Source organism: Zalophus californianus, chromosome 15, assembly GCF_009762305.2.
Source record: "Zalophus californianus isolate mZalCal1 chromosome 15, mZalCal1.pri.v2, whole genome shotgun sequence".
Lineage (NCBI taxonomy): Eukaryota > Metazoa > Chordata > Mammalia > Carnivora > Otariidae > Zalophus > Zalophus californianus.
In genome coordinates, this window is record NC_045609.1 from 45,454,041 (window position 1) to 45,481,322 (window position 27,282).

At 57.0% G+C, this 27,282-nt stretch overlaps 1 protein-coding gene across 13 annotated transcripts in view; it reads left to right on the plus strand.

Annotated features, from left to right (window-relative positions):
* Positions 1-27,282, plus strand: part of LDB3 (LIM domain binding 3) — a 63,436-nt gene that overhangs the window by 7,918 nt on the left and 28,236 nt on the right. For 5 of the 13 annotated variants that reach the window (XR_003518504.2, XR_003518503.2, XM_027586576.2 and 2 more), the window contains 5 exons: positions 2,057-2,208; positions 2,744-2,819; positions 4,145-4,518; positions 14,597-14,766; positions 15,274-15,310. Coding sequence is in view for 11 of the 13 variants with exons in the window: in XM_027586576.2 (XP_027442377.1) it covers positions 2,057-2,208; positions 2,744-2,819; positions 4,145-4,518; positions 14,597-14,766; positions 15,274-15,310 (809 nt within the window). In the remaining 2 variants the exon portion in view is untranslated. Of the gene's footprint in view, positions 1-1,270; positions 1,348-2,056; positions 2,209-2,743; positions 2,820-4,144; positions 4,519-8,563; positions 8,587-9,662; positions 9,867-11,819; positions 11,835-14,596; positions 14,767-15,273; positions 15,311-21,353; positions 22,152-27,282 lie in introns of those variants that run through there. The other 8 variants (XM_027586598.2, XM_027586621.2, XM_027586603.2 and 5 more) reach the window with 6 other exon arrangements.

Genomic DNA, 27,282 nt, shown 5'->3' on the forward strand with positions numbered 1-27,282 from the left:
GAGCCACCCAGGCACCCCAGCCCGAGTAATTCTAAGATACCCCCATAGGAGCCAGGAAAGCAGGCTGGACTTTGGCTTCCTGGCAGTCTAGGGGGTGGTTTCTCTACTGTCCTTGCCACGGCTCAGCAGATTCACGGGTGAGGGGAGGCTATTCTGTGTTGGCAAAGGTAGCCCAGTCCCCGGGGCTGACAGGGCGCTTCCACAGCGAGGGCTCACCCGCTCTGGCTGCTGTCCCTCGGTTCCCACACACGGTTCGTGGCCTGGCCTGTAGAGCCCACCGGGGACTAGAGGCTGGTGACCGCAGCTGGCCCTGGTTTGGAGGAAGATTCCTCGTGAAGGGTGGGGCAGGAGGCTTCCGTCCTTGTCTGGTAGCCCAGGGCCCAGCCAGAGGCTCACCCAGGCCTGGCACCCAGGATAGGGGACTTTCCCTAGGTCCTCTTTGGACTCCTTCTAGGATGGTCCCCCAGGCCTGGGCCAGAAAACGGCTTCTGCCAGCATTAGAAACCAGCCTTGTCCCTGGGGTCTAGACAGGAAGGCGACTGGGATGTGCCCAGAGAAGCCAGGAAAGCTGGCTGGGGGGCATGTTGGGGAAGAAAAGCCAAGGGACATCCTCCAGTTACAACTTGGTGCGGGGTGGCTCCCAGAGGCTCCTCTTTCCTGTGATGTCACTGTGGGGAGAGGCCTGTACGGCATTCTACGTGATGTCACAGGGGGCCTTCCACATGATGTCATGAGGGTCAAGTCATAAAGTAATTCTTTGTGTTATCTGTAGGGGGTAGGGTATGGTATTTCATGTGGTGACATGGCGGGGTTGGGGGGGAGGGTAAAGCCAGTCTCCATGACATTCCATGAGATGTCTTTAGAAGTGGAGCTTCATCAATTTCCATGTGATGTCACTAGGGGCCAGCCATCAAGTTATTATAGGTCATATCACCTAGGCCCTCTAGGAATTTTACATTTCAAGTGACTTCACCGCGGGGGGGTGGGCAACGGGGGCGGGGGGCTACTCTGCATTCAGCATGCTATTACTGAGGGCTAGGCCTGTAGAATTCCGTGTTGTGCATGATGTCATTGAGAGTGGGTCTGAGCCATCCTGACATTGCGTGTAATGTCCCTGGGAGTGTGGCCCTCCTGATAATGTCAGGAGATCATGGGGTATTCTTGGCGTGCAGGGTCTATAGCATTCTGTGTGATCACACTGGGGGTGGGGTCCCCAGACTCTAACATTCTGTGATGTCATTAGTGTGCAGGACTTGGGACCTGGTTCCCATACCTGCACTTCCCCTTCTGGAAGTGCGAAGCCAGCCACAGAGCTCTAAGCCCTGCCCCATGCCGCAGCTAACCAAGGTTAGCTTCCCCAGGCTGGGTTGACAGCTTCCCCAGCAGGCTCACCTGCAATGGTAGCACTGGGCACTTGCACTGGGATGCTTCTGTGAGGGTGCATCTGTCCAGCCTACTTCGCCTGGCAGAGTCTCTGTGGTAGTGCTCAATCTTAGCTCGAATATATACCCTCCCTCCTGGAGCCTGGAAAGTACCCCATGGCTTTTCAGAGTGCAGGCATTATAGTACGCTAACTGGTGTAACAGACAACCCCCAAATCTCAATGGCTTAGCATAGCAGAAGCTTATTTCTCACTCATGCAGCGTCTGAGGCGGTACTTCTTAATCCTCTCCTCCAAGCAGTGACTCGAGGATTCAGGTCCCTCCATTGGTGGGTCAGCTGTCCTCTTTGGTCCTCTGCATCCAGTCAGCTGATAAGCAGAGAGAGTGCAGGATGGCAAGGGTGGTGGCTAGGGGCAGGCCTGGAAGTGGCGGGCATTGCTTCCCCCAGCCAGAGCTGGTCTCACGGTCGCATTCAGACACAGAACACTAGGCAAGGGGGTGATGGTGTGCCAGGAGGAGGCATCAGGCTTGGTAAGCAGCAGGTGCTGGCCATAGTGAATGAAAGAGGAAATGGCAGGCCTCACCTGGCTGATCCCAGGTGACTCTTCCTCGAGACCCGCCCATCCTCAGTCCCACCCTTTGTACGCTTACCCCCCCATCTGCCACCCTCTCAGATCACACCGGGGAGCAAGGCCGCCCAGTCCCAGCTCAGCCAGGGTGACCTCGTGGTGGCCATTGACGGAGTCAACACAGACACCATGACCCACCTGGAAGCCCAGAACAAGATCAAGTCTGCCAACTACAACCTGAGTCTCACGCTGCAGAAGTAGGTGGGAGCTCTCCAGAGCAGGGGGTAGAGGGGGGTGGGCATCAGGGGCCCAGGAGAGGGTGTCCGGCAGCCGGCCTCACATGGGCCCAGCCTATGCCACGGGATCACACAGGAAAGTAAGGAGGGCCTCTGGACTAGAAGGAGGCCAGGGCCAAGCCATCAAACATCTGGCACATCTGTGCCTCACTTTACAGACGAGGTTCAGGGGTGGGGGTGGTCACAGTGCTGCCAGTGTGTGGGCAGTGGGGCCTGAAAGCCAGGATCTTCCCTGCTTCCTCTTTGCCCCAGACAGCCTCCCAAGGACCTAACAGAGGCCCATGGGTGCAAAGTGCCCAAGAGCCATGACTTCCTCATTCTGGTCAGGCCCAGTGCCTTCTTGGAGTCACCCAGTCCATGGGGTGGACAGTGGGCCTGAAACTGTTACCCAGTGACCTGGCTCCCCAGCTCTCAGATGCTCTTCTGTTACAAGCCCTGTCCTGGTAGGAGCTCCTGGTCCTAGTGGCAGTTGTCTTCACTTTCTGGTTTCTTCCAGGTCGAAGCGCCCCATCCCCATCTCCACAACAGCGCCTCCGGTCCAGTCCCCCCTGCCGGTGATCCCCCACCAGAAGGTAGGTGCTGACTCCACTCTCAGCAGTGGTTCCTGTGGGGCAGCTCCTGGCCTGCCTGCCTGATCCTTGGTTGGCCCAACCAGGGCCCTACCCTTGCCTCTGTTGTGGCTGACCATGAGGGAGGTGGGGCAGGCCCCCAGGAAGAGGCGTTCAAGCCCCCATGAAATACCGAGTGTGGGGTGCCTGCCTGGGTGCTAGCCAGCACCCGGGGCCTCGGGGCCGGGCTGATGGAAAGCCAGCCTAGGCAGCGGTGTTTTTAAGAGAGGAATCTTCTTCCCAGCTAGGTGGGGACAAGGATCCGGAAGGCCTGACCCTCATTCTCCTGAGGGTGCTGGGAGGGAGTGACTGGGGCATGAGAGCCGGAGGCCCCGGTTTGAGCAGCCACCCCAGGCATGGAGGGGGCCTGCCTGCTCTCAGACTTTATCCTCTGACATAGGGTCTTCCCCCGGTTTCCACAGCCCCTCCCAACTGAACGCCCCATCAGCCCCCTCAGGAGTGCTGATAGTAGCCAGGCCACCTCGCCCCTGTGCCCGCCACCCCTTCCCAGCTCCCTCGAAGCAGCTCAACCCCGTGGGCCCAAAGGGCTTGACCCGAAGCATGGGAGGCCCGCCTCATCCCTCCTGCAAGGCCCACTCCGCACCCCTCCCTGCATGACCTCGTACTGACCCCTGTCTGTCCACTGGCGCAGATTGGGCCGTAGGCAGGGTGGGGGAGGGGACAGGAAGAGGTTGACAGGGGCTTGGGGTGGGTGACAGATGGGGAAAGGGGGCAGAGGGCTGCTTGGGGAAGTTGCACAGGTGGACTGTGGGAACCAAATGTCAGCCCCCCAGTGCCCCAGTTTTCCCTCTTGCACCTCTACTCTGCCTGACCGCCGCCAGCCCGGGGTGTCCTCTGGCTGTGCAGGGGCATCTCAGCAAGGGGTCAGTAGAGCAGGAGGTCGAGCTGTGCCCACCAGGGGCTTCCACTTAGGGGAACAGTAAGCAGATATAGGATGGAGGGGGCTCCCCCCAACTCCCTGAGGCCCACGCCCCCTTTCCTCCAGCCCTGCAGGCAGGCTGGCTTGGCTTTCTGCGTGGGGCTTACACTTTGTCCAGGTGGATGTGAGCCTCAGGGCCAGGGATGGGTGCCTCCCTCCCTCTCCTTGACAAAACCCTTCTCTTCCAGGTGTCCGCCCCTCCTGAGCTCCGTGCTGTAGGCTGCGGGGTGGCAGGCTGCTGGGTGCTCGCACTAACACCTCTGTTTCAGGTCCATGCAGAAGCGCTGGGACACGTGTAGCCTCTAACTGCTCTCTTCTCTCTCCCCTGCATGGCGCTGCCCTGTGCCAGGACCCCGCTCGGGACATGAACGGCAGCCTGGCGGTGCTCAGCCCCAACCCCAAGGCGAGGGCCAGCCTGGGCACCTCGGGCACCCTGGGCACCCCGGAGCTCAGGCAGACCTTTAGCTCCTCCTTCTCCCAGACCTCCGTCTTCTCACACACAGGGGCCTCTGAGCCCGGCCCTCCACGGGGCAGCCCGGGGGCCAAGACAGGCCTGGAGGGAGCCCTGGACTCACTCAGCCCGAAAGTCCCGCAGGGCTCGAGCCAGCCGAGGCAATATAACAACCCCATTGGCCTGTACTCGGCAGAGACCCTGAGGGAGATGGCTCAGATGTATCAGATGAGCCTCCGAGGGAAGGCCCCAGGTGCCGGACTCCCAGGAGGGTAGGTAACGGGCACACAGCTCTCTGCTGGTGGTCTGGGGCCACCGGGGTCCTCAGTGCTCCCAGAGGCCGGGCAGTCAGAGCGAGGAGCAGGCCTCAGGCGGCCCACGTGGCAGCACAAGCTGAGAGCGATACAAGTAATAAGCCTGCTAGCACTTTCCCCGGGAGCCGCGGTGTCATGGCTTTACACAAGCTGGGGTGACGTGTTGGATCCTGCAGAGGGGGAAACTGAGGCTCAGAGAAGGTTTAGTCAAGGTCCAGCTGTCTCCTGCTGCTAAGTGGCTAAGTGAGGTCTGAATGCAGAAGACATTGACTCCCAGACATTCACAACGGCCCACCCCCTGGGACAAGATGAAGCCTGCTGCCTCCAGAAACCCGGGGGTGAGGGTCAGGCTGGTCCCCAGAAGGAGCCCTGAGGCAGGAGCAGGGAAGAATTAGAGAAGTGGGAGGGTAAGTTCTTTGGGGCTGGGAGTGGTCTGGGAAGGCTGCCTGTACAAGGGAGCGCCTGAGCTGGGTGCAGAAAGATTCAGCAACGGGGTGAGTGTCGTGGGCTTGTAGGACTGACCCTCAATAGAATGAGGCAAGGAAGCAGGACCCCGAGGTCCCTCCACAGAAAGAGGCTGTGCAGGAGAACAGTAGCCCGCCCCCCACCCCCTGAACTCCAGCTGGAGGGACTCTGCGAGCACAGGAGCTACAAGAACCTACAGTCAGGGTGGGCATCATGGAGGGGCTGAGAGGAGGGAGCCCCGACGCGGAACATGTACTAGCTCCTGAGCCCTTCCTGCCTTTATCTTATTCTGACTTCTCCCATGCAATTGGTATAATTGTCTTCGCGTGCTCTAGAGGCAGAACGGGCCGAGTCAAGGCAATACAGCCCAGTGGTTAGGGGTTCAGGGCTCCTCCTCTGTACGTGGGTGTGAGACTGTCCATGTCTCAGGATTACCGGGAGGATAGAAAGAGACCACACGTGCACAGCACTGAGCTCTGTTCCGGCACATTTGCTGTGTGTTACTTGAAGCCACACAGCGGATGCACCCGTGAGTCAGAATCATATCCTGGGTCAGTCTGGCTCACGCCCATGCCCTTCCTTTGCCCTTGCTACAGAAGATACCTGTGCCCCACCAGTTCACTGCTTCCCCATATCCCTCAGCTCTTTCTGGGATCTTGAGTGAAGCTGGCCTTGGGCAGTCCACAGCCTAAGCACCTGGACCCTGGCTTCCTTGGACCAAGGCGACGAAGCCATAAACCCCTGGGCTTGTTTTTTTTTTTTAAGATTTTATTTATTTATTTATCAGAGAGAGAGAGAGAGAGAGAGTGCGCACAAACAGAGGGAGCGGCAGGCAGAGGGAGAAGTAGGCTCCCAGATGAGCAGGGAGCCCGATGCAGGACTCGATCCCAGGACCCTGGGATCATGACCTGAGCCAAAGGCAGACGCTTGACTGACTGAGCCACCCAGGCATTCCAACCCCTGGGCTTTTTCTAGCAAGGAGCTTCTACCAGAAAACTCAAGGAATGACAGAGTAGAAATGGCCTCCTTTTGCCCTGGATGGGCTGGTAGCTCTCTCTTGTGCTCTCTGGAACTGGCCCCTGGCAGGGAAGTCAGCCTCTGAGAGATTGGGACCTCCATGAGGCCCACCTGCAGTGACAGTAATATCTCCCCTTATGAGCCCTCAATCTAGACGTGGGGCCAGCTAACAGTCCATGTGCTTTATTTAACTTCAACTCTCAGCAACTTCAGAGGTGAGCATCATTTCCCCCATTTTCTAGCTGGGAAACAGAAGCTCAGAGTGGGTGATTTGCTCAAGGTCACACACAGCTTATGAGTGGCAGACAGGAATGGTACTCAGGTCAGCCTGACTCCTCCCTACATGGTGATAGGGACCTAACAACCTGCCCAGGAAAATAAGGGCCAGCCCCAACCCAGCTTCCTATGACTCCAGTGGCTCCTTCCCGCTGCTGCAGGGGTTCTCAGAAGCCACAGGTGTTAAATTATTACTTGACCCTCAGAGCAGCAGGGTCCAGCAGTTTCTGCAAGGGTAGACAGGCTAGGGAAGGAGTGCATCTCCTTTCATCCACGGTAAAGGCTGATGCTGCAGTCCCCAGGTGATGCTGGCTGGAATGGGGGAGCCTCTGACCTGGGCTAGCCCAGGCAGCCTCTGATGGGCTGAGACTACCACCTTTGCTAAGTGTCTAAGTGCTGGAAGGTGACAGGGTTGGTAAATGCTAATCCCCACATCCGGTCTGTTGCACACTTAAGTCATGCTAAGGGCTTTCCACTCAGGATTCTGTTTAGTGTGTACAACCCGTCTGCATGGTGGGCACCACCATCTCGATTTTGTGAGTGAGGGACTGAGGCTGGGACTGGTGGGGAACTGCCCAGAGTCACAGTGCTAGGAAGATGCAGGGTTAGGATTTGAACTCTCTTCTGTCTGGCTCCAAAAGGAAGCTCCTTCCCCTCCTCTCCGGGCCGCTTGCAATGTGAATCCTTGGCAGCTAGAATCCTCTTGGGAGGATTGGAAAGGACAAACAGGGTGCAAGGTCAGCAGGCCAGAGCATCCCTGCAGCCCCCCTCTCATCCTCTGTGAGCTGGCACAGCAGGGCAGTATCCCTCAGGCCACTGGGTGCAAGGGCTCCTGGGTGGGTCTTACATCTTTGACTTATTCTCCCTGGGCTCTGGTCCTCCGCAAGCTGTCTGCTGCGGGTTGCCCAGCCTCCGAGTCTTCGGGTGGAAGCTAAGCAGGGGCCAGGGGTCAATGCCAAAGAAGATACTAGCAGCTGGGTACCGGGTGCCAGGGCAGAGAAGGGCAGAGGCGGCAGCCCTGCCCCCGCCCCCCGCCAACACTGCCCTCTGTAGGGGGCGCTGGGCTGGTGAGGGCGAGAGCTGACCCTGCAGCTGTCAGCACTGGCCAGAAATGGAGAACGGATGGAAGATCTTTCCTAATATAGCTCCACTTGGAGCTATTTGAGCCAAGAGGACAGAGGGAATTTTATCAGCTCTGAGACAGTGTAGGGCCTGGGACTAGAGGCCCCCTGGCTTTTGCCTGGGTCCCCGTAGTCCTGGCCAAGGGATGACCAGGGTCAGGCCAGTTGGGGCCCAGGCTTTCCCAGCCAGAGCCCGGAGTGGTCCGATCTGGGACGGTGGCAGGGTTTGGGGGCAGGGACGCCACCGTCTGCACTCTCTTCCCTCAGGTTTCTGACAGGCCCATTGGTGCTGCCAGGGTCTGCCCTGCAAGGGATTTGCATTTAAGGAAACATAAAGCAGGCAACACCTCCCCCACGGAGATAATGCTCTGGGAGGCTCGCTCTGGACAAAAGCGAGGGCGGGGTCCCTCTTGTGTCTGAGCTGGGCTGCCTTGGCTGGGGGCTTTCCTGCAATACGCCTTGGACCTAGTACTTCTCCTGAGCCTCCGCCTTCCTCTGTCCTGCCTCATTGACAGTCCACAGGGCCTTTAGGGGCAGTCACTGGGGACTGCATCCCTGTGCCCCAGAGGGAGTGGCCAGGGCTGCCTGCCCCGCCGCAGGAGGGAGAGTACATCCCCTGGAGCTGTGGGTAACCCAACTGCACACCCCAGCACCACTGGCAATCCTGCTCAGGGAGCAGAACTCCCAGAGCTGGCCCCCATTAAACAAGGGTAAGTCCAGAGCTGCTGACTGGCTCGGAGGCACCTCCAACCTTGGCTCTGCCCATAGCAGCCACAGCTGGTCCTGTGTCTCCCTCTCCATCTTCCTCTCTTGGGGTCTCCAGCCAGGTTGTATGTGGCAGATTCTCTTACATGGTATTTGAACGCCTGTGAAGATGGCAGCTTCAGGGGCTGTGGATATACTGAGGGGGAAACACTGCTGTCAGCACCTCTGACCCAAACTCAGAGGCCGTGACCCTGACCCTGAGCTCTGCCCCCTCTCCTCGGCGCTCTCCCAACCCGGCGCCAGTCAGGGCTGGTGCAGCCCCCACAAGAGCCAGTCTGAGGATGGTCCCAGCACTCAGAGCCCCTGGCAGGACCGCAGTCTGACAGCCCTGTCTTCTTTGCTCTTTCTCTCCTTCCCAGGTGGTAGCCAACTCTCCAGCCAAGTTAGTATCAAAGGAAAGCATGTGTGTGCACTTGTGTGCATATCCCAGCATGCGTCCGTGTGTCTGTTGGTCTGGACAGCGTGCGCCGGCGTCAGCATGTGTACGTGCGTGTGCATGTGTGAATGGGGGTGCATTTGTGTCCCTGAGCGAGCCTGCATGTGTGTGGAGCTGCAAGTATGGAGGGAAGGCATTGGGGAGGGGTGCTAGGGCTCTGTCTGATGTGCCCTATCCCTTCCCTCTTTCCTGCTGCGGCTGCTTAAGACCAGCAGGCTGGCTCTGGGGGCAGAGGGGGGATGGTGGGTGGAGTGTGTGCCGAGCTGGTGCTGGGTTCCATGTGAGCCTGAAGACATTTCTGTCCTGGCGGGACCGCTCAGAAGGGCTGTGCCTGACCTTCTTGGCCCCGGGGAGTGCACTCATCTGTTGGAGGGGAAAGCCCCGGATGGGCAGAGACTGGTGGCCGCCCAGCCAGTTGGACTTGAGAAGGACTGAGCAGCCTGAGTCCTGCTCCGAGGAAGAAAACACTTGCTCCGAAGCATCTGGAGGAACAGAGCCCTGAGCCACTGAGGGCGTGGCCAGGAGGATGAAACCCTTCGTGGAGGAACCTTGCTCAGAACCCCCAGGGGTGCCCAGTGGGGCTGCTTTTTGCCTTTGGGTCATTCTGGACCCTGCTTGGGCTGCCACTGCCTCTCGCTCGTGGCCCAACTCCTGTCCCTGACCTCCAACCCTCTTTGTCTCTGCTTCCCTGCTGGTGTGGTGAGAGAGCTTTCAATGCCTGGCGCCCCCTGCTGACCCTGAGGTGTAGCTCGGGCTGAGCCAAGGCTTCCCAGGATCTGGGATCGCCAATGTGGGCAAGAGAAAACTGCTATGAAGGGCTTTGGAGAGGGTGCTGAGGATCTTCTCTAGCAGACCCAGCTGTCCACAGTTCAGGGGACTTGGGAACCTACCTGGGATCAGGCCTTGGGAGGTCTCTCCACCACCGGTCCTCACTTTGACCCCTGTGTAACAGCACCTGTTGCCTTTTCTCCTTCCACCTCCCTTCCTCTTCCTCCTGTGCTCCCCCTGCCGCCCTCCCCCAGCGCCGACTACCAGGAACGGTTCAACCCCAGTGCCCTGAAGGACTCTGCCCTGTCCACCCACAAGCCCATCGAGGTGAAGGGGCTGGGCGGCAAGGCCACCATCATCCATGCGCAGTACAACACACCCATCAGCATGTACTCCCAGGACGCCATCATGGACGCCATTGCTGGGCAGGCCCAGGCCCAGGGCAGTGACTTCAGTGGGTAAGCGCCTCCCCTCCTCCGCTGTCACTCATCGATCACCGCCTCCACCACTGGCTGGGCCTCCTCACCAGAGAGGCCAAGGGCACCAGGCTGCTGGGCGCCACGGGACCAGCTTTCCTCCCTTGCCTTGGGCCTCTAGGGGCGTGTCCATTGGAGGGGAGCCAGCCTTTGCCAGGGCCTTCCAGAACACCGTATTCTCTCTTCAGAGTCAGTCTCACGGTCAGCTTTAGGAGAAGGGTGGAGAATTGAAGAATATGGTGGTTGCCCCAAGTGCTTCTCACAGCTTCCGCATTTTCCTGGGCTCCACAAGGGGGTCGGTTTAGAAAGAGACTTCTGGAATCCTGGGTCACATTCTGGATAAACCAGTCTTCTCACAAACTAAGCCATTCTTTGGGGGAAGTTGCTGCTTTCTTCCAATGATGAGAGCAATTCAAACGCGTGACCAGGTGTCTTATTTGGGAAGGGGCTCTGGACCAACCATCCAAGGTGCTGGTGGTAGTCAGCCCACTGCAGAGCCTGGGAAGTACCCCCTCTTCCCGTGTGTTCCACGGAAGCCCAGCCTCAGGGCGGTGGGATTTAGGACATCCTTGGTTCCTGGAATTAGTCTGTTAGCAATGGTTGAGGAACTTGAGTGTTGAATAGGGAAAGAGTTGGCTGAAAATCCTTTGTGGAAGAAACTGCTAATAGTGCAAACAGTAATAGGGACCTCGCTCCCTCTTTCTTTCTCTGTCTCTCTCTCTTTCTATATGTGTCTCTCTGTCTTTATCTCTGGGTCTCTCTTTCTGCCTCTCTGTATGTCTGTCGGCCTGTTTCTCTCTCACACAAACACACTCTTATTGTTTTCTACCTGAGAATATCATTGTTGTTGACTTTCAGAATTGACTGATTATCTCTTTGGGCAATATCTTATCCCCAAGTCAGGATCTCAAGCACCTCAAGGCAAGAAATCTTAAAATCATGGTTGTATTTTTTTTCCGAAGCTAGGAAATACAGATGTTTTAAGAGGGATAAAGGGGTTTAAAAGTCCCCGATAACTCCCATAGTGTTTGGCCTTTGCGGAACCCAGCCCTTGGGACCAAGACGTCCCTGCAGTTACAAGGGGCAGGCTCCAGGGGCCAAAGGATGGAACGGTGTGTGGACTCCCCGGCTCTCCTCTTCGGCTCTCAGTGCTTCCTTTGGGCCACCAGGGGGCAGAGGTGGCTTGCCCTGGAGCCCTGAATCTCAAACCCACCAGGTTCCGAGCTGTGGCTCTTTGTTCAGACCAGAATATATGACCATGCAAGTTTAAAAACACAACCATTAGCTCATGTGTACCCAGAAAAACAGGGCTGCCTGACTAAGCCAAAAAGCTAACAGGGATTTCCTGTTAACATTTGTTTGCCTCGTGTGTCCTTGGTGTGCTCTTAAGAGTGGTAACGTCGCCAAAGGGAAGTTCAGTGGAAAATAATGGAAGAACTGCTCTTCACTAACTTTATATATTCTGCACTTTGGAAAAAGACTACTACCATTTGGTTTTACCACTTTTTTTTTTTAACATGCCGCACCATTGACCTAATCTAGGCTTCTCCGAGTACCTCTCCCACCTTCTTCCTATCCCCTCCCCTCCCCTCGCCCTCCCTTCCACACCCCCCCCCCCCCCCCCCCGTGCCTGGGAAGCAACACGCTCTCCCCTTCCTTCTAACTTAGCCCTGCTGGGCTGACATGACCATGGTGCCGGGGGTAGGACCTGCCGGCCCCCCTCCCTTGTGCCTTAAGGTGCTCCGTTTCTGCTGTTAATGCCCATGATTCCTTCCTCACTGACAGTTTTCTTTTTGTCTCTTTCTCTTCCTCCTATATCCACCCCGCTCCCATAACTCATTTCTGACCCTAACCCTGCTCCCTTGTGTGCGCGCGGCCCCTCTGCCATCCGCTGACGGACACGCGCTCACTGCTGGGCTTTCTTCTGCTTGGCAGGGCGTCGCCGCTGGTGTAAGTAGACCCCACAGTGTCTGTTCCGCATCGTGGTCGTCTGTCTGGTCGAGGGATGGTGTGTGGGTTTGGTGGGATATGTCTGAGGACAGCGGTTCTGTCCATGTCCTTCCTCACACCCACCTCACAGCCAAACGACATGCTCAGCAGCCTATACAGGCAAGTGCTTTCGGGGTTTGCCTCAAATAATGTCACTACGGACATGGAAATCAGAGTCATGACATCACCCTGCCTCCCCTGCACCCAAGGCTGGGAGTGGGTCTCTGTGCTGTGCTTTGCGGCGGCTCCCCACAGCCTTTCCCGTCTGCTCCGGGACAGCATAGACCTGAATGTCGGAATCCACGCGGGGCCATTATTCAGGGAAGAGGGTGATGAGGGGGCCTCTTGGAGGCCATTCCCTAGGATCCTCATGGGAGATGGATCTGGAGGAGCCAGCGCCTGCCAGTACCACCCACGGGAGGTGAAAGATGAGTCAGATTTGGGGGCAGTGGACCAGTGGGATTAGTGTCCAGAGGTGACCTTGATGTTGTGGTGACTGTGGAATGTTTTTGGTGGCAGGAAGACCATGCTGGGAGTGGTTCCAGAATAGCCTTGGACCCAGGGTCCCAGGACTGTAGGGTCTGTTCCATCCTTTCTCTGGACATACTCTCCCTGAGCCCCGGAGTCTCAAAAGGAATGGGAATTCCTTCCTCTGACTTCTAGCGTCTGTCGCGGCAGCAACATAAATCCCTGATCTTTGCACAGCATTGTGGGAAATGAGACCAACAATGTGAATCCCAAGGGACTCACTCCAGGAAGCTTTCTTGAGCCCTTGGAGCTGTGGAAGGAACAGGGGAGTGCCTCAAGGGCACGTTCCAGAGAAATGGCAGCAAACACCTTCCATCCACTTTCTGGACCACAAAGCTGTGTAGGCAGGCTCAAGGGCAGGGCCTGGGCTTGGGTCTACACCTTCCCTCTCCTATGGCAAAATCCATACTTCCTCCTTCCCTTCTAGCAAACCAAGGAGTCCTGCTACTGCCTTCTTATTGCACCTCTCACTCGAGGGCAGCTGACCCTGCCTCTGCTCCTCCCTAGGCCAGAAATGGCCTCTCGAAGTGAAATCCCATTCTCTCTTCTCTGGGAAGCCCCAGCCTTCCACTGCTGGACCCCGGAGGGATGTGCTGGTCTTCCCCATCTGATCCGAGGCTGTCAGTAGCCATAGGTCTTCTGAGGGGGGGGGGGGGCAGGGCAGAACCTTCAGGGAAGTAGGGGCAGCTCCGCGAAGTCTTGGTCACCTTTTGTCACCTTTCTCCACCCCTGCTCTTAGAGCCCACTCTAAGCCATACACTGGGGGCCAATCTTGAGAGACTCCCAATCCTGGGAAAGTAGGTCAGTGCTTCCTTCCAGCTCCTTGCAGAGAGGCTAGAAGATGTGGGCCCTGGGGAGGTCCCTCTCCCAGCCAGCTGGCTCTCTGGAGGGCAGGTAGAGGCAGCCCTAGCAGCAGGCAAGGGGAGGCTGGACAGAGTGAGTGCCTGGGCTGGGCCGTGTCTCCAGGTATGGAGCATCTGGGGTGTGCAAGGCCCCAGTGGGCAGAAGTGGCCTCTCTGAGTTGTTTTTGCTGCACAGAGTTTGATGGAGAGGACAGTGGGGTGGGACCCAGGAAGCCTGGGCTCTGACCCAACAGGGTCCCTACATGCTGTCACCTGGAGCTAGCCTCTCTCGACCTCAGTTTCAGCATCTGTAAGGGGAGAGGGCTGGGCCACTGGTCCATAGGTGTGAGGAGCCAGGCCATCATTGCTGTGAACTTGACCCAAGTCCACCCTAATTCCCGGGAGGGTGGGCTGGACAGCCAGGATCCTCCAGCTCTCATGGCCAGGGTAAGTGGGCACCCATAAGATGCCCTGCAGTCTGAATCAGGCTGGGAGGCCCTGGACCCAAGAGATTCTGGGGTCCCTTCTGGCTCTGATGTGGGATTCATTCATTTAAGTAAGTTTTGAGTACCTGCTATGTGCCTAAGGGAGTCTAAGGGAAGGTCACCTGGTCCCCCACCAAAGGCCTTGCTGCCCTGGAGCAGAGGACCAATGACCTTCCCTGCAGCTCTACTCCCAGCTCCCCCAGGCCAGAACCCACCCACCTACCCCCGCCACCTCCCACCATCGTGGGCAATGCCAGCCCATCAGCCTGGTTGCCTTATTTCCTGCACCATCTCCCCACCACGCCTGCCCATGTTTGCTGAGCAGGAGCCCCCAGTCCTCTTCCGGGGCAGGCCTGGCACTGGTGACTCCTCGTTTGGATCCAACAGTGTGAGGAGGACAAAGGACTGACCCTGTAGAAGCCTCTGAGTCCCCCGAAAGGCCCATCGTCACCCAGCCCCAAACTCAGGAGCTGCTCAGAGAGGGTGAAATTATTTCAAAAGAACTATTTTGCCTCTTTCCTTAAAAGAGATCCAGCCCTCCCCCCTGAGGGGGGGGCGGCTGGGGTGGGGGTGGGTTTTCAGGTCTGTGTGTGGAGTCAGCCCAGGGTGGGGTGTGGGCTTGACAGGAGGGATCTGAGAGGAATCGCTCTCTCGCTGTGGCCACCCTGAGCACTGAGGACCCAGGCCAAGCCCTTGTTGCAGGCTTTCGGATGGCAGTGGGTGGAGGGCATGGTGGGTTGAGACAAGTAGGGGCCACCAACCGGTGTGCAGGGTGTGGGGTTGCGAGCAGAGGAGCCGTGGGGGAGTGCAGAGCACAGGAGCAAGCCTCCAGCCTCGCCCTCACTCACGGCTTCTCTCTGCCCTGTAGGAGCCTTCCTATTAAAGACCTCGCGGTGGATAGCGCCTCCCCGGTGTACCAGGCCGTGATCAAGAACCAGAACAAGCCGGAAGACGAGACTGACGAGTGGGCCCGCCGCTCCTCCAACCTACAGTCTCGCTCCTTCCGCATCCTGGCCCAGATGACTGGGACAGAATACAGTAAGTGAAACTGGGGGGGGGCTGGGGGGGGCGGGGAGAGGGGAGGGTTGGCCAGGCGGAGATGCGGAGGGGCCATGAGGCCTAAGGCCCACAGAAGCCAGGGAGTCGAGCCCCTGCCCTTGAAGATGAGCTGGCCTTGACAGATAGCTAGCGGCCTGCTGAGCCCCTCTGGGCCCCTTGGGGCAGGCTGCCAATGACATCGGCCCTCTGCCCAGCTCCCTGACTCCAGCGGTGCGGGGGGGGGGGGGGGGGCAGCCCTCGTGCCATGTGGCTTGCAGGCAAAATGACGGCCCAGAGCTGGGATAAGAGAACCTCGCAGGCCACACCTCAGACCACTCCCTCTCAACTGCACCGTTTCTCTGGGTACCCCTTCTCCCGCTGCCCTCTGCCCAGCACACAGCTTTCCCCTGCCACGCTTTACAGGCTGGGGGCAATCACTGTTCAGTCATTGGTGGGGTCTCCTATGTTCTCTGCGATTCCTCCTGATCAGCAGTTTTCTACCCACAGTGCAAGACCCTGATGAAGAAGCTTTGCGAAGGTCAAGGTAAGTGCCTGGACTTAGGCTCTGTGGTCTTGTCCCTCCTAAACCAATCCCTCCCCAGGCAGCTCCCAGGTCACATGAATCACGGAAGGAACCTCTCAAGTTTATGTATTTGCAAACTCCTGGCCCCTGAAGGGCTCTAGCAGACGCTGGCTTGGGACTTTCATCCCAGGTCACTGAGGTGGGTGCCTGGAGCTGAGTCTCTATCCCCGGGGCCCAGGCTGCAGGAATAAGGATTCTGGGCTCTCCTGGCTCTGTCCCTGGGCAGGCGCAGGGCTGCTTTGGCCTTTGCTGGGCTGTTGAGAATGAGGGCATCTCTCCCTGTGAGGGCACCGGGCTGGCTGCCTTGCCTGTGCACTCATCGCAGGACCCATCCCCTGTGAGTCTGGAGGCTGGGCACTGGGAAGCAGGCATGCAGAGGGCTGTGCTGGGCATGGGCACCTGACCTTGGGATTCACCTGTCCAGACCTACACGGAGGTATTAGTTCCATAGATTGCTCAAAGCACAATAGCTGTTGCTATAGGCTAGGAGTCTCAGGGTACGGTCCCCCCAACAGTGGCAGGCCTGGGGCCATAGCCACTAACGTACCACCCGCATCCTGCCAGGTGCTCATGGACCTGGGCATGAGGGGGCCACACTGCCCTGGAACCCACTGGAACCTGCTAGGGTGTTCCGTGGTGAAGCCTGGGGCCCTGTATGATTGCGTTTATACTTCCGGCGGCAAATGTGCGTGCTCTTCCTGGGAGAGTCTGCCTTGGGCCAGTGCATCCTGGGGCGGCCTCCCTGTAAGGGGCTGGGGCTCAGAGGTGCCTTGTTACGTGGATCCAAGCTTCCTATACTTGGCTAACCGGCGTGTAGTGATCACAGGATTGCGCCGACAGTGGGGCTCTGGGGTCTGCTCAGAGTTGATGTGGCTTTTATTTTCCAACCTCTATTTTTGCCAATCCAAGCTGCTCCCACTTTTTGGCTGGGGCATCCAAGCAGAAAGTGCAGTCCTCCCAGGCCTGCTAACGAAGGCATGCAGTTCCAGTAACTGTTGTTAACCCTTCAGTGCCTGCACTTTGTCTACATAGAGCCCGAACTGAGATTTCGCTCGAGTTAGTATCTAGCTACTTCAAGTGTGACTGAGCTGTTGTCGGCTGTCCCCACTCCTATGCTCCATGGCGCTCTTTTGGTTTTGCCACCATCCTCTTTGAAGCCACCCACATAGATGCTCCAGTGAGCAGTGTAGCTCCCTGACAGAGGGGCTTTACCGCACACCAGCAACCCCCGCCCTCCTCCCCGCCCGGCAAACAGCCTTCTGTCAGGAAGCCTGCAGTGTGTTTTCTCTCCCTCCCGTGAGACCGAGCCCTGCCTCTGGAGTGAGTACTTCTGGTGACGTTTAGTCCCTCTGGCCAGTCACTCTGAGCTCGCACCTCATTAACCAGACACGGTTTAGAAGGCGGAACCTCTGTCTTTCGTATTTCCACAGGGAATATTTGCAGGCTCTGCAAAGTTCTTGAGTGAGAACACCAAAGCCAGTATGAAGGGGTGTCTCTGGGCCTCGTTGGTCATTCCCTCCTTTCAGAAGCATCTCCCGGGGCTTGTTCTGCCTGGTCCTGGAGATATGTGGGCAGGTTAGTCGTCCCCCCTGGGGCCGAATCCCACAGGAGCATGGCTTAGCCCCCAGCAGGAGGCAGGGGGTCTTGGGATCTTGAGAACTCTGGTGCAGGTCTTGGAGCCTCTCCCCAAACTACTGAAGGGTTTTCTGTAGGGAAATCTGGAAAGAGGGCCCAACAAGAGGCTCCATCCTGCTTTTCCCTCAGTTCTGGGCCCCCACCCTGAGAAAGCAGCTCCCCCCACCCCGGTACTGCATTGCTGTCAGCCCTGGGGTCTCTGGCCCTGCAGTGAAGGCTCTGGGGCACCCACTAAACCTTCTACCCAGGACTGGAAGGGCATTAGCCTCCAGCTCCTCTCCCTTTTCCTGACTTTAATTTCTGGGAAGTTGCCTTCAAAGCCTTCCACAGAATGTGCCTTCTCCCCGGAGTCACAGGAGGCGGATGCGCATTTTCATCTTGCTGAATCGCAAGCAGCCGGAGGGCCTGAGAGTAAGACTTGCAGTGGGTGCAGCGATTGCGTTCTGTTTGTGTTTAGAGTCTGCAGTAGTGACTGTGGCCACTGGTCACACCCCAGGCTCACCCGAGGGGCCATCTGAGCAGCAGGAAGCACGCTTGTCCCCACCCTGGGTCTGGGTTGGTCAGGGATCTTGCTCCCCAGGAGGCTGAGCCCCACTCCCAGAGTGGAAGCTGCACTCCCAGACCCTGCTGACCCTTCCTGTTGGTGGAGGGTGGCCGCCTCCTTCTCTTCCTCCCAGTTTAGCAGCACTGACAGGAAGGAATCTCAGTGTCTCTCAAGAAGGCTGTCTCCCCCGGGGGGCTTCACTGCACATGCTTCCAAGTAGCGGACTCCAGCAGAGTTTGCCAACCCTGGGGTGACAGTTGGTACAGGCTTGTACATGTGCAAAGGGGCTTTCTTCTTCCTGTTGCTGGAGGGTGGGGGGCCAGGGAAGCAGGCAGGAATGCCGTGAGCGGTGGCAGGTGCTCTGTTCCGAGACAGCAGTCTGCCTGTCACAGTACCTGCATTCCCCCCCCGCCTCTGCCCCACCTCCCAGGCCTCCCCACCCCCCACCCCAACCCTGCAATAGTCCCATAGCAGCTCATAGCCCTGCTCTCCTCTCCTCGGGGTCCTGGCTCCTGACCCTGAGGGTGTCTCCAGCAGCTGGTAGCAGGTAGCTTCCCTCTGAGGCTCCAGTGCCCACCTGCTGGCCAGCCCAAGGCAGAGCCTAATCCCCAGGGACCCTCTCCTTAGAGGTGAGGCAGATGCCCTAAATAGTCCAGGCATCTACTGTGGACTTGCCCCCCCCCCGAAAGACCCCCAGCACCTTACAAACTCTGTAGGCAGGCTGAGACAGCAACCTCCTGCTAGCTCCTACACGGGTGCAGGGAATACTGTGGCTCCTGGCCTCCAGCTGAAGTGGCAGAGCCTGAACAGTGCCTCCATCCAAAGGCCAAGCCCTTAATCTCAGAGACATCACGCAGCTTCCCTCCGACTTGGGGCATGCATTCCGGGGCTCTGATGGCTCAGAAGGGCGGGTCCATGCTGGGCAGCCCTGACCAGGGCGGAAGCAGGGGCAGGCCTAGTTTGTCCTAGGCAGGGTTTGAATCTTTGAGGCATGGGTTCCCACTGCTTGGGTGTGACCCTCCCAGAAGACCCCAGTGTGTAACTCAGACATCCCCTGGCCCCCACCTTGGAGCTCAACTGTCTTATCAGATCAATTTCTGCATTTACCCAATGCTCACCTGTGTAAAGAACTCTGCCCCTCCCTTAGACCCCAAGTGTTAAGGACTAACGTTGATTTGAGTGACACGTTCACTTGAGGGTGTCCCTGCACACTCCTCCACAAACAGTGTAAAAACCCTTCCAAGTACCTACTCCACGGTGGCCCCCTCCATGGTTCTTGTTCCTCTCCCTCCCCTACTTCCAACAGAGCTCAGGGACTCACTGGTTCCTCCCTCCTCCCCCCTGTGGCCTCCCAGGGCACTCCAGTGTCTTCTTCCCTCCCTCCCTGTGCACAGTCAGCTCTGTCCCACCTCCTATGGCTGACTCTCCTGGTACCAGCACAGCTCCCAGCCCTCCAAAGGGAACCTTCGTGCAGGTGGCAAAAGTTACCCGCGTTTTGTGGATTTTTGGCGTTCTGCCAGCCTAGCGAGTTTGGCAAACCACACCAGGAGAAACCCTCATGGGTGTCCCAGGATTTCTCGTCCTTTCTCTCCTGCCGGCTCTCCTCTCTCTCTGCCCCCTCTCTTCTTTCCTCTCCTGGATCCTGTCTTGGGCAGGCTATGAATTTACCAACAGCTGCAAGAGAGCAGGCTCACGAGAGTCACCGACTCTCCAGGACTATCTCTGAGCCTGTCACTGAGCACTGATGACAAAGGCCGTGGGCCTGGCTGGAGAGACTGGCCACGTCTGTGTCCTGGGTGGTCACAGGATGGTTGATTGTGCTACCAGCAGGGCCCCTGCTTCTGCTGTCTTCCTTCCTTCTCCCCGACCTTGGAGACATCCTAGTTAGATCCCAGGTCTGCTGCTGAGTTTCTGTGTGGTTTAAGGCCATTCTCAAGACGTCTCTGGGCCTTCACTTCCTCTTGGTATCAGGCAAGTTGGGTCTCGGACAATGGTTTTTCAAAGACGTTGGCAGTCAAACAGAATCTTACGCACGGTGTGCAGGACTCAGCGTGTAGAGGGGGAGTCTGCCACGTAATGCAGATGTGGGGGTGGTGGAAAGGTGTGTATGTGGGGATGCAGGACTGCTAGAGAAATGTAAACCAGCATTGCCCCATCTCTGATTTTCAGAGACCTAATGCTGATCTTCCTGACCTTTATACACTGGCAATTCATTTATTTTTTATTTTTTTTAAAGATTTTATTTATTTGAGAGAGAAAGAGAGTGAGAGAGAGAGAGCCCAAGAGGGCGTAGGGTCAGAGGGTGAAGCAGGCTCCCTGCTGAGCAGGGAGCCCGATGTGGGACTCGATCCCGGGACTTCAGGATCATGACCTGAGCCAAAGGCAGTCGCTTAACCAACTGAGCCACCCAGGCGCCCCAGCAATTCATTTATTACACTACTTATCTTGAGATAATTGCAGAACTGGCATGTAGTTGTAAGAAATAGTACAGAGATATCCTATACACCCTTTATCCCCCATGGTAACATCTCGCAAAACTACAGTACAAAATCACAACCAGCCTGTGGACACTGGTACAGCCAAACATAGACTATTTCCTTCACCCCAAGGATTCTCCCCCTGTTGCCCGTGTATAGCCACACCTACTTCCCCACCGTGCACACCCTCTCCTTAACCTGTGGCAACCACCAATCTGTTATCTCTTCTCTATTTCTGTAGTTTTATCATTTCAAGTCTGTTGTGTATATGGAATCCTATAGCCCATGACCTTGTGGGATTGGCTTTTCTTGGTCAGCCTGATTCCCTGGGGATTTATCCAAGTTATGGAGCATACCAATGGTTCATTCATTTCTTTTTATTACTGAATAGTATTCCATGGTCTGGACATAGCAATTCATTTTTAAAAGCAGTTTTAAACACTGTCCGGGTTAAACACACCGCGTTTGTGGCTGGATGTGGCCTCTGGGCCACCAATTTGCACCCCTGGTCTGGAGGATATTAGCTGTCCCTCCAGCCTGGAAGGTCTAGGATTCTGGCATCCGTAGCACTCGTGTTTCCTGAACACAGCCTCTCCTCCGGTTCTCCGTTCCTGGCTGCGCCTTGCCTGTTTTGTCCAGCGCCCTTGGCTGAGCAGGCTGTGGGTGGAGCCCCCGAGGCCCTGTCGGTGGGAAGTGGTGGGAAGTCCTGGTCCGCCATGGGTGTGCCAGTGGTCTTGTGAGGATGCGCGTGCACGTGGGTGCCTGGCTGTGCTCAGGCCTGGGCAGGTGGGGGCTGTTGGTGGTATCTGAAGGCTTCTGTCTGGGGACAGAGAAGGCTTGGCAGAGGCCAGGGAAGCATAGGGAGGTGACAGGTCTGCTCACCAGACCTCATCATGGGAACAGGCGTCCCTCTTTCTTGATGCCCAGCCTGGGGACAGAGACCATGCTAGGCCCACCTGCCTATGTGGTTCAGTCCCGAGAGCCCACAGCCAAAGCAGCCCTGCCTAGCCCTAACCACATGGGCCAGGGAGAACCCAGAGACCCATCCCTTTGCTCAGTCTGCCTTCAGGCCCACTAGCCAGGCCCCTACTCCGTGGCTTCCTACTCACTCAGCTCAGGGACGTCAGTCCCTCAGTTCTGGTCCTTGGGACTCTGGTCTTGCCCCAAATCAGGAAAGTTCTTCTGTGGGTGGCAAAGCTTCTCCAAACCAAAATTTTCCCTCCCATGCCCCCTGCCCGAGCCGTCAGACAGGGGAATGGGACACATCCCCTAACCCCTTTCTTTCCTCCTCTCTTCTCTCTGTCTCTCTGTCTCTGTCTCTGTCTCTCTCTCTCTCTCTGTGCCACAGGGAAAGGTTTGAAACGGAACGTAACAGCCCACGTTTTGCCAAATTGCGCAACTGGCACCATGGCCTTTCGGCCCAAATCCTTAATGTTAAAAGCTAAGAGGTTATCTGGAATCCCCCCACTCCTCTCAGGCTGGACCCCCCTCTCCACCCCCCACACAGTTCTGGCATGTGAGCCCCACGGTGATGCTTGAGAATGTATAGCTGTGCTGGGGGGCACCTTGGATAGGCTACTGCAGCAGTTCTGCTCTCTGCCCACCCCAGAGCTGATAGCCGAGGCCCAGCCCCACACAGCACTGACCCCACTCCTGCCCCGACCCTGAGTGCAACCCTCACCACCCCGCCCCCATGGCCCACGCCTCTGTTCCCCTGCCCAGGGCCTTAGCCATAGGTCAGAGAGGACGTGGCAGGGTTTGCTGGCATAGTACCCCAGAACCGAGGGAAACAGAATGTGCCACTGGCCCATTTCCCAACTCCCCTAAGCTCCTAGGAGAGGCAGTCTGGCCTCGTGCTGTCCTGGAATAAGCCGCTTCTAGATCAGGGTCCTGGGAAGAGGCCAACCCCCTGCCCCCGGCCCCACTTGCTCCCTCGTTGCCTTCTGGAGCCTTCTGGAGCGCGGGCAGCCCGGAACAGGGCTCTCTGCAGAGGAAGTGGAAGCCCCGGGGGTAGATGAGGCAGAGGTCCCTCCAGGCTGTGGTGAGATTGGGGAGTGCGCTCTCCTCTTGTGCTGTGTGTGCTGGCTCCCTAGTTTGCTCTCCTGTACATATAAGCATGCTTGTTCTGAAATAAAGAGGATTTAAAATGAACCAAACCAGCCCCGGTCATGCTGTGCCTGTGTGCGTACCACTCAAGAGGGGCGTTCTGAGATGGGGAGAGGACAGGCACCCCCTGAAAAGGGGCTTGGGCAGTGCCCACTGGGGCTGGAACCCAGTGCAGCTCTGCCTGCTGCTGACTTCCTGACTCGAGGGCCCCATTGGGGCTGGGGGAGCTCAGGGGGGGCGGCGAATGGTGGCTGGGAGTCTGCATTGCGGCCCACTGGGCAGCTATAGCCTCCCACAGGGCAGTGGGGGAGAGGGGGGGAGGTTCTGGAATGTCCCCTACCTCCCCACCCACACCCAGCCACAACCAGCAGGCCTACTGATCAGAAATCATCCCCATCCCCGGCATGCTGCAAGGCCCTGGCCCAGGAAGGCACTGTCATGCTCAGCCCTGGTTCAGGAACGAGGAAGGGGCTCGCCTGGACTAAGGAGCAGCTCACGGGGGAACTGCTGGAGGACATCAGTGGGCTGAGGCCATGGCTGAGAGGAGAGGAAGGGGAAGCCTTGGGCTTGCTGAAGCCTTGTTCAGGTGGCAGGCGGGTGTGGAAGACCTCCAGCTTGGTCTTGCTTCTAGCCCTGGCCACCTGTGGCCTTGCCCTAGTCCTCAGCATTTAGGACTCCCTACCCACTTGCCTACGCATCGGCCTAGCCCCTGATTGAGGGAACCACAGGCTGGATATAAAGGCAGATGCCAAGGTCCATCCCCCAGGGTTCCCCAAATGCCCCCCATGGCTGGACTGGGCCAGAGCCTTGCTCCCACTCCCATTACTGGGCACAGGATTTCTTTCTGCCTCTAGGGACTTGGCAATCCCACCTGGAAGGGGTGGCCAGGGGGAGAGCTCTATCCTGCCCACCACAATGAGCTGCTCCCCAAAGCACCCCACCAGCCTATTCCACCTTGGCCTCCCATCCCTTACTACCTCTAGCAGTCTGAGTCCAGGGCCAAGGCCAGGCCCAGGCAGGGCAGGCTGGCTGGGGGATCAACAGGGGAGGGTAGGTGTGGGCTCCTGCTTGCATCGAGCATCCTGGAGCACAGCCATATTTAGTTGACCTTTTGTTGAGGACTTCCAAGGCCCAAAGGTAGTTTGTGGGGCCACGGGCTGCCGGACAGAGAGAAGTCCCAGGCAGTGGGTGTCCTGAGGCTGGCAGAGGATGTGGGCCATCCAGTCAGAGCCGGTGGGCTCGCAGCCCCCTGTCTTCGGCCCCTGCCTGTTGAAGCCCTCCTGAAGCCCTGGAAGGCCCTCATTTGCTTTCCAGCCTGCCCGGTGTCTTCCCAATGAACCCCAGCTCCTGCACGAGCGCATTGGGTGGCCCCAGGCCAGGGGACTGTGAAAAGCCCTCTGGGTGACACTGAGGAGAGATTTCCTCATCTGGCATTCAGTGTCTATGGGCTTTAGTCAAGGCGCCATGCCTGACTGCTATAGGTGCCAAAGGAATCAGAAAGGACCGATGTGGACGGTGGCTGACCATGATGCAAAGTTGGCCATGTGAGGTCCAGAGACAGGGAGCATCCCTCCCAAGCATAGGGTCAGAGAAAGCTTCCTGGAAGAAGCCATCTGCGTGTTTGATCTTCATGACTAGGTAGGATTGGGGCAAGTGCAGTTAGGGGAGGCTGGGCAGGTGCTCTAAGCAGAGGGAACAGAAGTGCTGAGGAGAAGAAGGGGTGTCCCGGAACCCTGAGTTAATCAGTTTGACTGGAATGGATGTTCTGGTTAGCAGTCCAGAGCTGGGATGCTAGGTGAGGGGACTCTGTATTCTGAAGGGCACGTGGGACTAGCAAAGGTTGCAGGGCATCATTCACTCTACAGCCTATGGGGATCACCGGACAGTGTTCTTGAGGGGTGTCGTTAGCCTAGAGTACAATGACCCCGGGGCCCCTGGAGTCGTGCAGTGCAGCATCCCTGCTGTAGAGTGATGTAGGCAGGGCTGCCCTGAGCCATAGCCATCAGGTTGCAAGCTGGAATGCCAACTCGATCGATGGCAGTGTGAATAATTTCAAGACCAACCCCCTGACTGGAGTTCTGCCATTATGCAATCAACAGAGATGTTCATATTCCATTCTCTTAACTAATACAAACAGCATCATCACCTGAATAGTGGTAACCACCCCCCGGCATGATCAGTCACAATACCTCCACCATCACCCACGGTTCCAACCTGAGCCCAATGACCACAAAACCCAAGACGCAGCACCATCACCAATACCATCCGCATCCTTTCCATACATATCATTGCCATCAATAACAGCATCAACCAAGCCCTGCCATTCCCTCTGTCAAGGGCCATCACGACAGAGCAGGGGCACTGGGTTGGCATGGTGCCCTTGCTGCCAGCCGGGCTGAGGGAAGCGATGGGCTGAAAGGGGGACTGTAGCCAGGCTGTGTTTGTCCTCCGGCCACACCCTCCCCACGCAGCTGTGAGCATTTGAGTATAGGTGGTTTGGTGCTTTGGTCTGGTTTTTGCTTTGATATTTAAAGTGAATTTTGACTGAGTCAGGAGGCAGCTGTTGAATCCTAGACCAGGCTGGGGTGATCTGGTGGGTACTCTCTTTAGGAGTGCTGCCAGGGCCAAGTAAGGGCCCTGTAGTGCTTGCTCTCCTTGGGGCTTCTGGGCACCTGTGGAACTTCAGGCCAGAGCTGACCTGAACAAGAACCCCAAGATCCTACAGGATGCCCTCAGCGCCACCCCTACTTCTCCTGGGCCCTCGCTGCTTGGTGTCTGCCAACAGTGGGCCTAAACAGGATGCTAGATCATGAATTTTCCTAGGGCCCCCATCCAGGTCCACCTCCCCACTCCCCCGAACAGAATTCAGTGTTCGTTTGGAGCTATGCTTGGGGAGAGCACCACATAAGTTGGTCTGACAGAGAATTAGAGCAGAAGGGACAGGCAGAGCCAACTTCCTGTTTGTCCTACAGAATACGGTCTCTAACCTAGACATTTTCATCACTCTTGTCCTGAGTGGTGTCCTCAGTTCTCAGAAGCCCACCAGAAGCATGCAACAGGGTGAGGGAGAACAAATAAAGGAGACCAGGTGTCCTCATCAGCCTGAGCTGTCCCAGGCCACACCTGCTTGCGCCACGAGGAGGGTCCCAATAGCCAGCTCCATGCTATGACTCAGCACTTTTCTGAGGCGATGCTTCACAGGCATGACTTCTAGAAACCAGGTTCTTTCGTGGAGGGTGGGTGAGTGGCCTCAAGGCACTGAGGCAGGCTGAGAGCGGGCCTACCTGAGGCTTTCTGTCAGAATCACTAAGCTGGGAAAATGCTGGACAGGACATGGCCACTGCCCTTGTCCACCCTGAATGCTTCCCACACAGTCATGGAGAAGAATGGCGCTCCCTCCCACAGGATAGTCAAGCTACAACCTTGCCACATCTCTGGTTCTCTTCTTCCCCAACCCTCTCTCGCTATTGCATGCCTTTCTCTACCACACGCCTCGCTGGATGGAGGAGAGCACTTCAGCAGTGCTTTCGTAAAAAGCTCATGGCCCACTTGTGTTGCTACCTGGGAGAGACCTCCTTAGCACCGCGCTCCTCAAAGTGTGGTCTGCTGACCAGCAGCAGTAAGTAGCACCCCCCGGGAGCCTGTCAGAAATGTAGACTCTTAGCCCCCTGACTCAATGAACCGGAAGCTGCATTTTATCAAGATTCCCAGGCAATTTGTCTTCCTATGAACGATTGAGAAGCTTTGTAGTGATTAGGGCTCACACCCTTTTCCGCCCCTTGGCAGCTGTGTGGCATTTAGCAGAGATTCAATCTGTCTGGACCTCAGGTTCTTCATCTGTAAAACGAGGATCATGATACCGATCACTCAGGGAGGTTGAAAGGATCAAATGGAGTGAGGCTGGTAACAAGGCCTGGCATATGGTAAATACTCACAGAGGGAAGATTAGTATTCTGATTGTTTTCAAACAAGAAGAGTGTGTTTTGCTGGGGAAAGATTCTACTTGACTAATCACAAGAAGTTTCTTTCTTCCTCCATGAGGGTGCCACTTGGCATCCTGGGTAAGGTTTCAAATCCAAAATCACGTCACTCAGATCCTGCTGTCACTGCCAGGAAGTGCCAGGAGTTTCGGCGATTGATTGAATTCTCTCAGCCTCCATTCCCTCATCTATTAAACAGAGTCGGTGAGCAGAGGGCTGTTGTGAGGAATTAAAGACAGGTGCCTGGCACGTAGTACGAGTTCAAGAAATGAATTGCAGAGCATGGGGGAGGTCATTTCCACTGGCAGGAGCTGCATATCCTGCTGCTGTTGTAGTGAGTACAAATCTCTGTCCAAAGACCCCAAGGAGCAACGAATGTGCATTTCTTTGCTTTCCTATAATTTGATTTTTATTCTCTGCCCTGCTTTGCAGAGATGGCAGAAATCGAATCCTATCACCCCAGGCTCTGATGCTCTTCTTTTGACTGGTTCAGGGGACGAGGTGCTTACAGAGGCAGTGGGGCGGGGCATGTGGGTACCTGGTCCTTGGTGGTGGTCTGCCTGCGCTGACATCTGCTGGGATATTCCCAGCCCCCGTGGTCTCATGCTGGTGCACACTGCCAGAACAGCCACCTCTCTCGTTCCCAGTTACAGGGTCTCTCAGCTGTGTGGGCACTCAGGACCTTGTTCATGACTCTTGGGCGGTGTGTGGGAAACCCTCTAAGGCCGCGAGACCACATGATGGCCTGGAGATCTTTGGGCTGTCTTGGGTCTGACTGCCCCTTCATCGTGGGCAGGGGAGACTCTGGGGTCCTGCTACTTCCCCAGGGTTTATCCAGAACAAGGACACAGCTCCCTCTCTTCTTGAATCCCCCTTGCCACATTGCCCCCTTTCTCGTTCCGATGCCCTTGACCTGCCTGGCATGGTAGCTTTCGTCCATCTTCCAAATGCATTCAGTGCCCCGAGTCATCTGCAGCCTGACACCCAGGCTCTCAGAACTCCACAGACGTGCACATGTCTTACCTCTGCTTTGTGCCTTGTGTCATCCCTTCTCAAATGCAATGCATGCCTCTGACTGCGGAAGGAAAACAGGATGGGCCAGGAAACTCGGTTGGTAGTTCATTCTACTTTTCCACCACACTGTGTTTTTATCAGATATACAGAGAAAGACAAATTAGGAAGTACATAGAA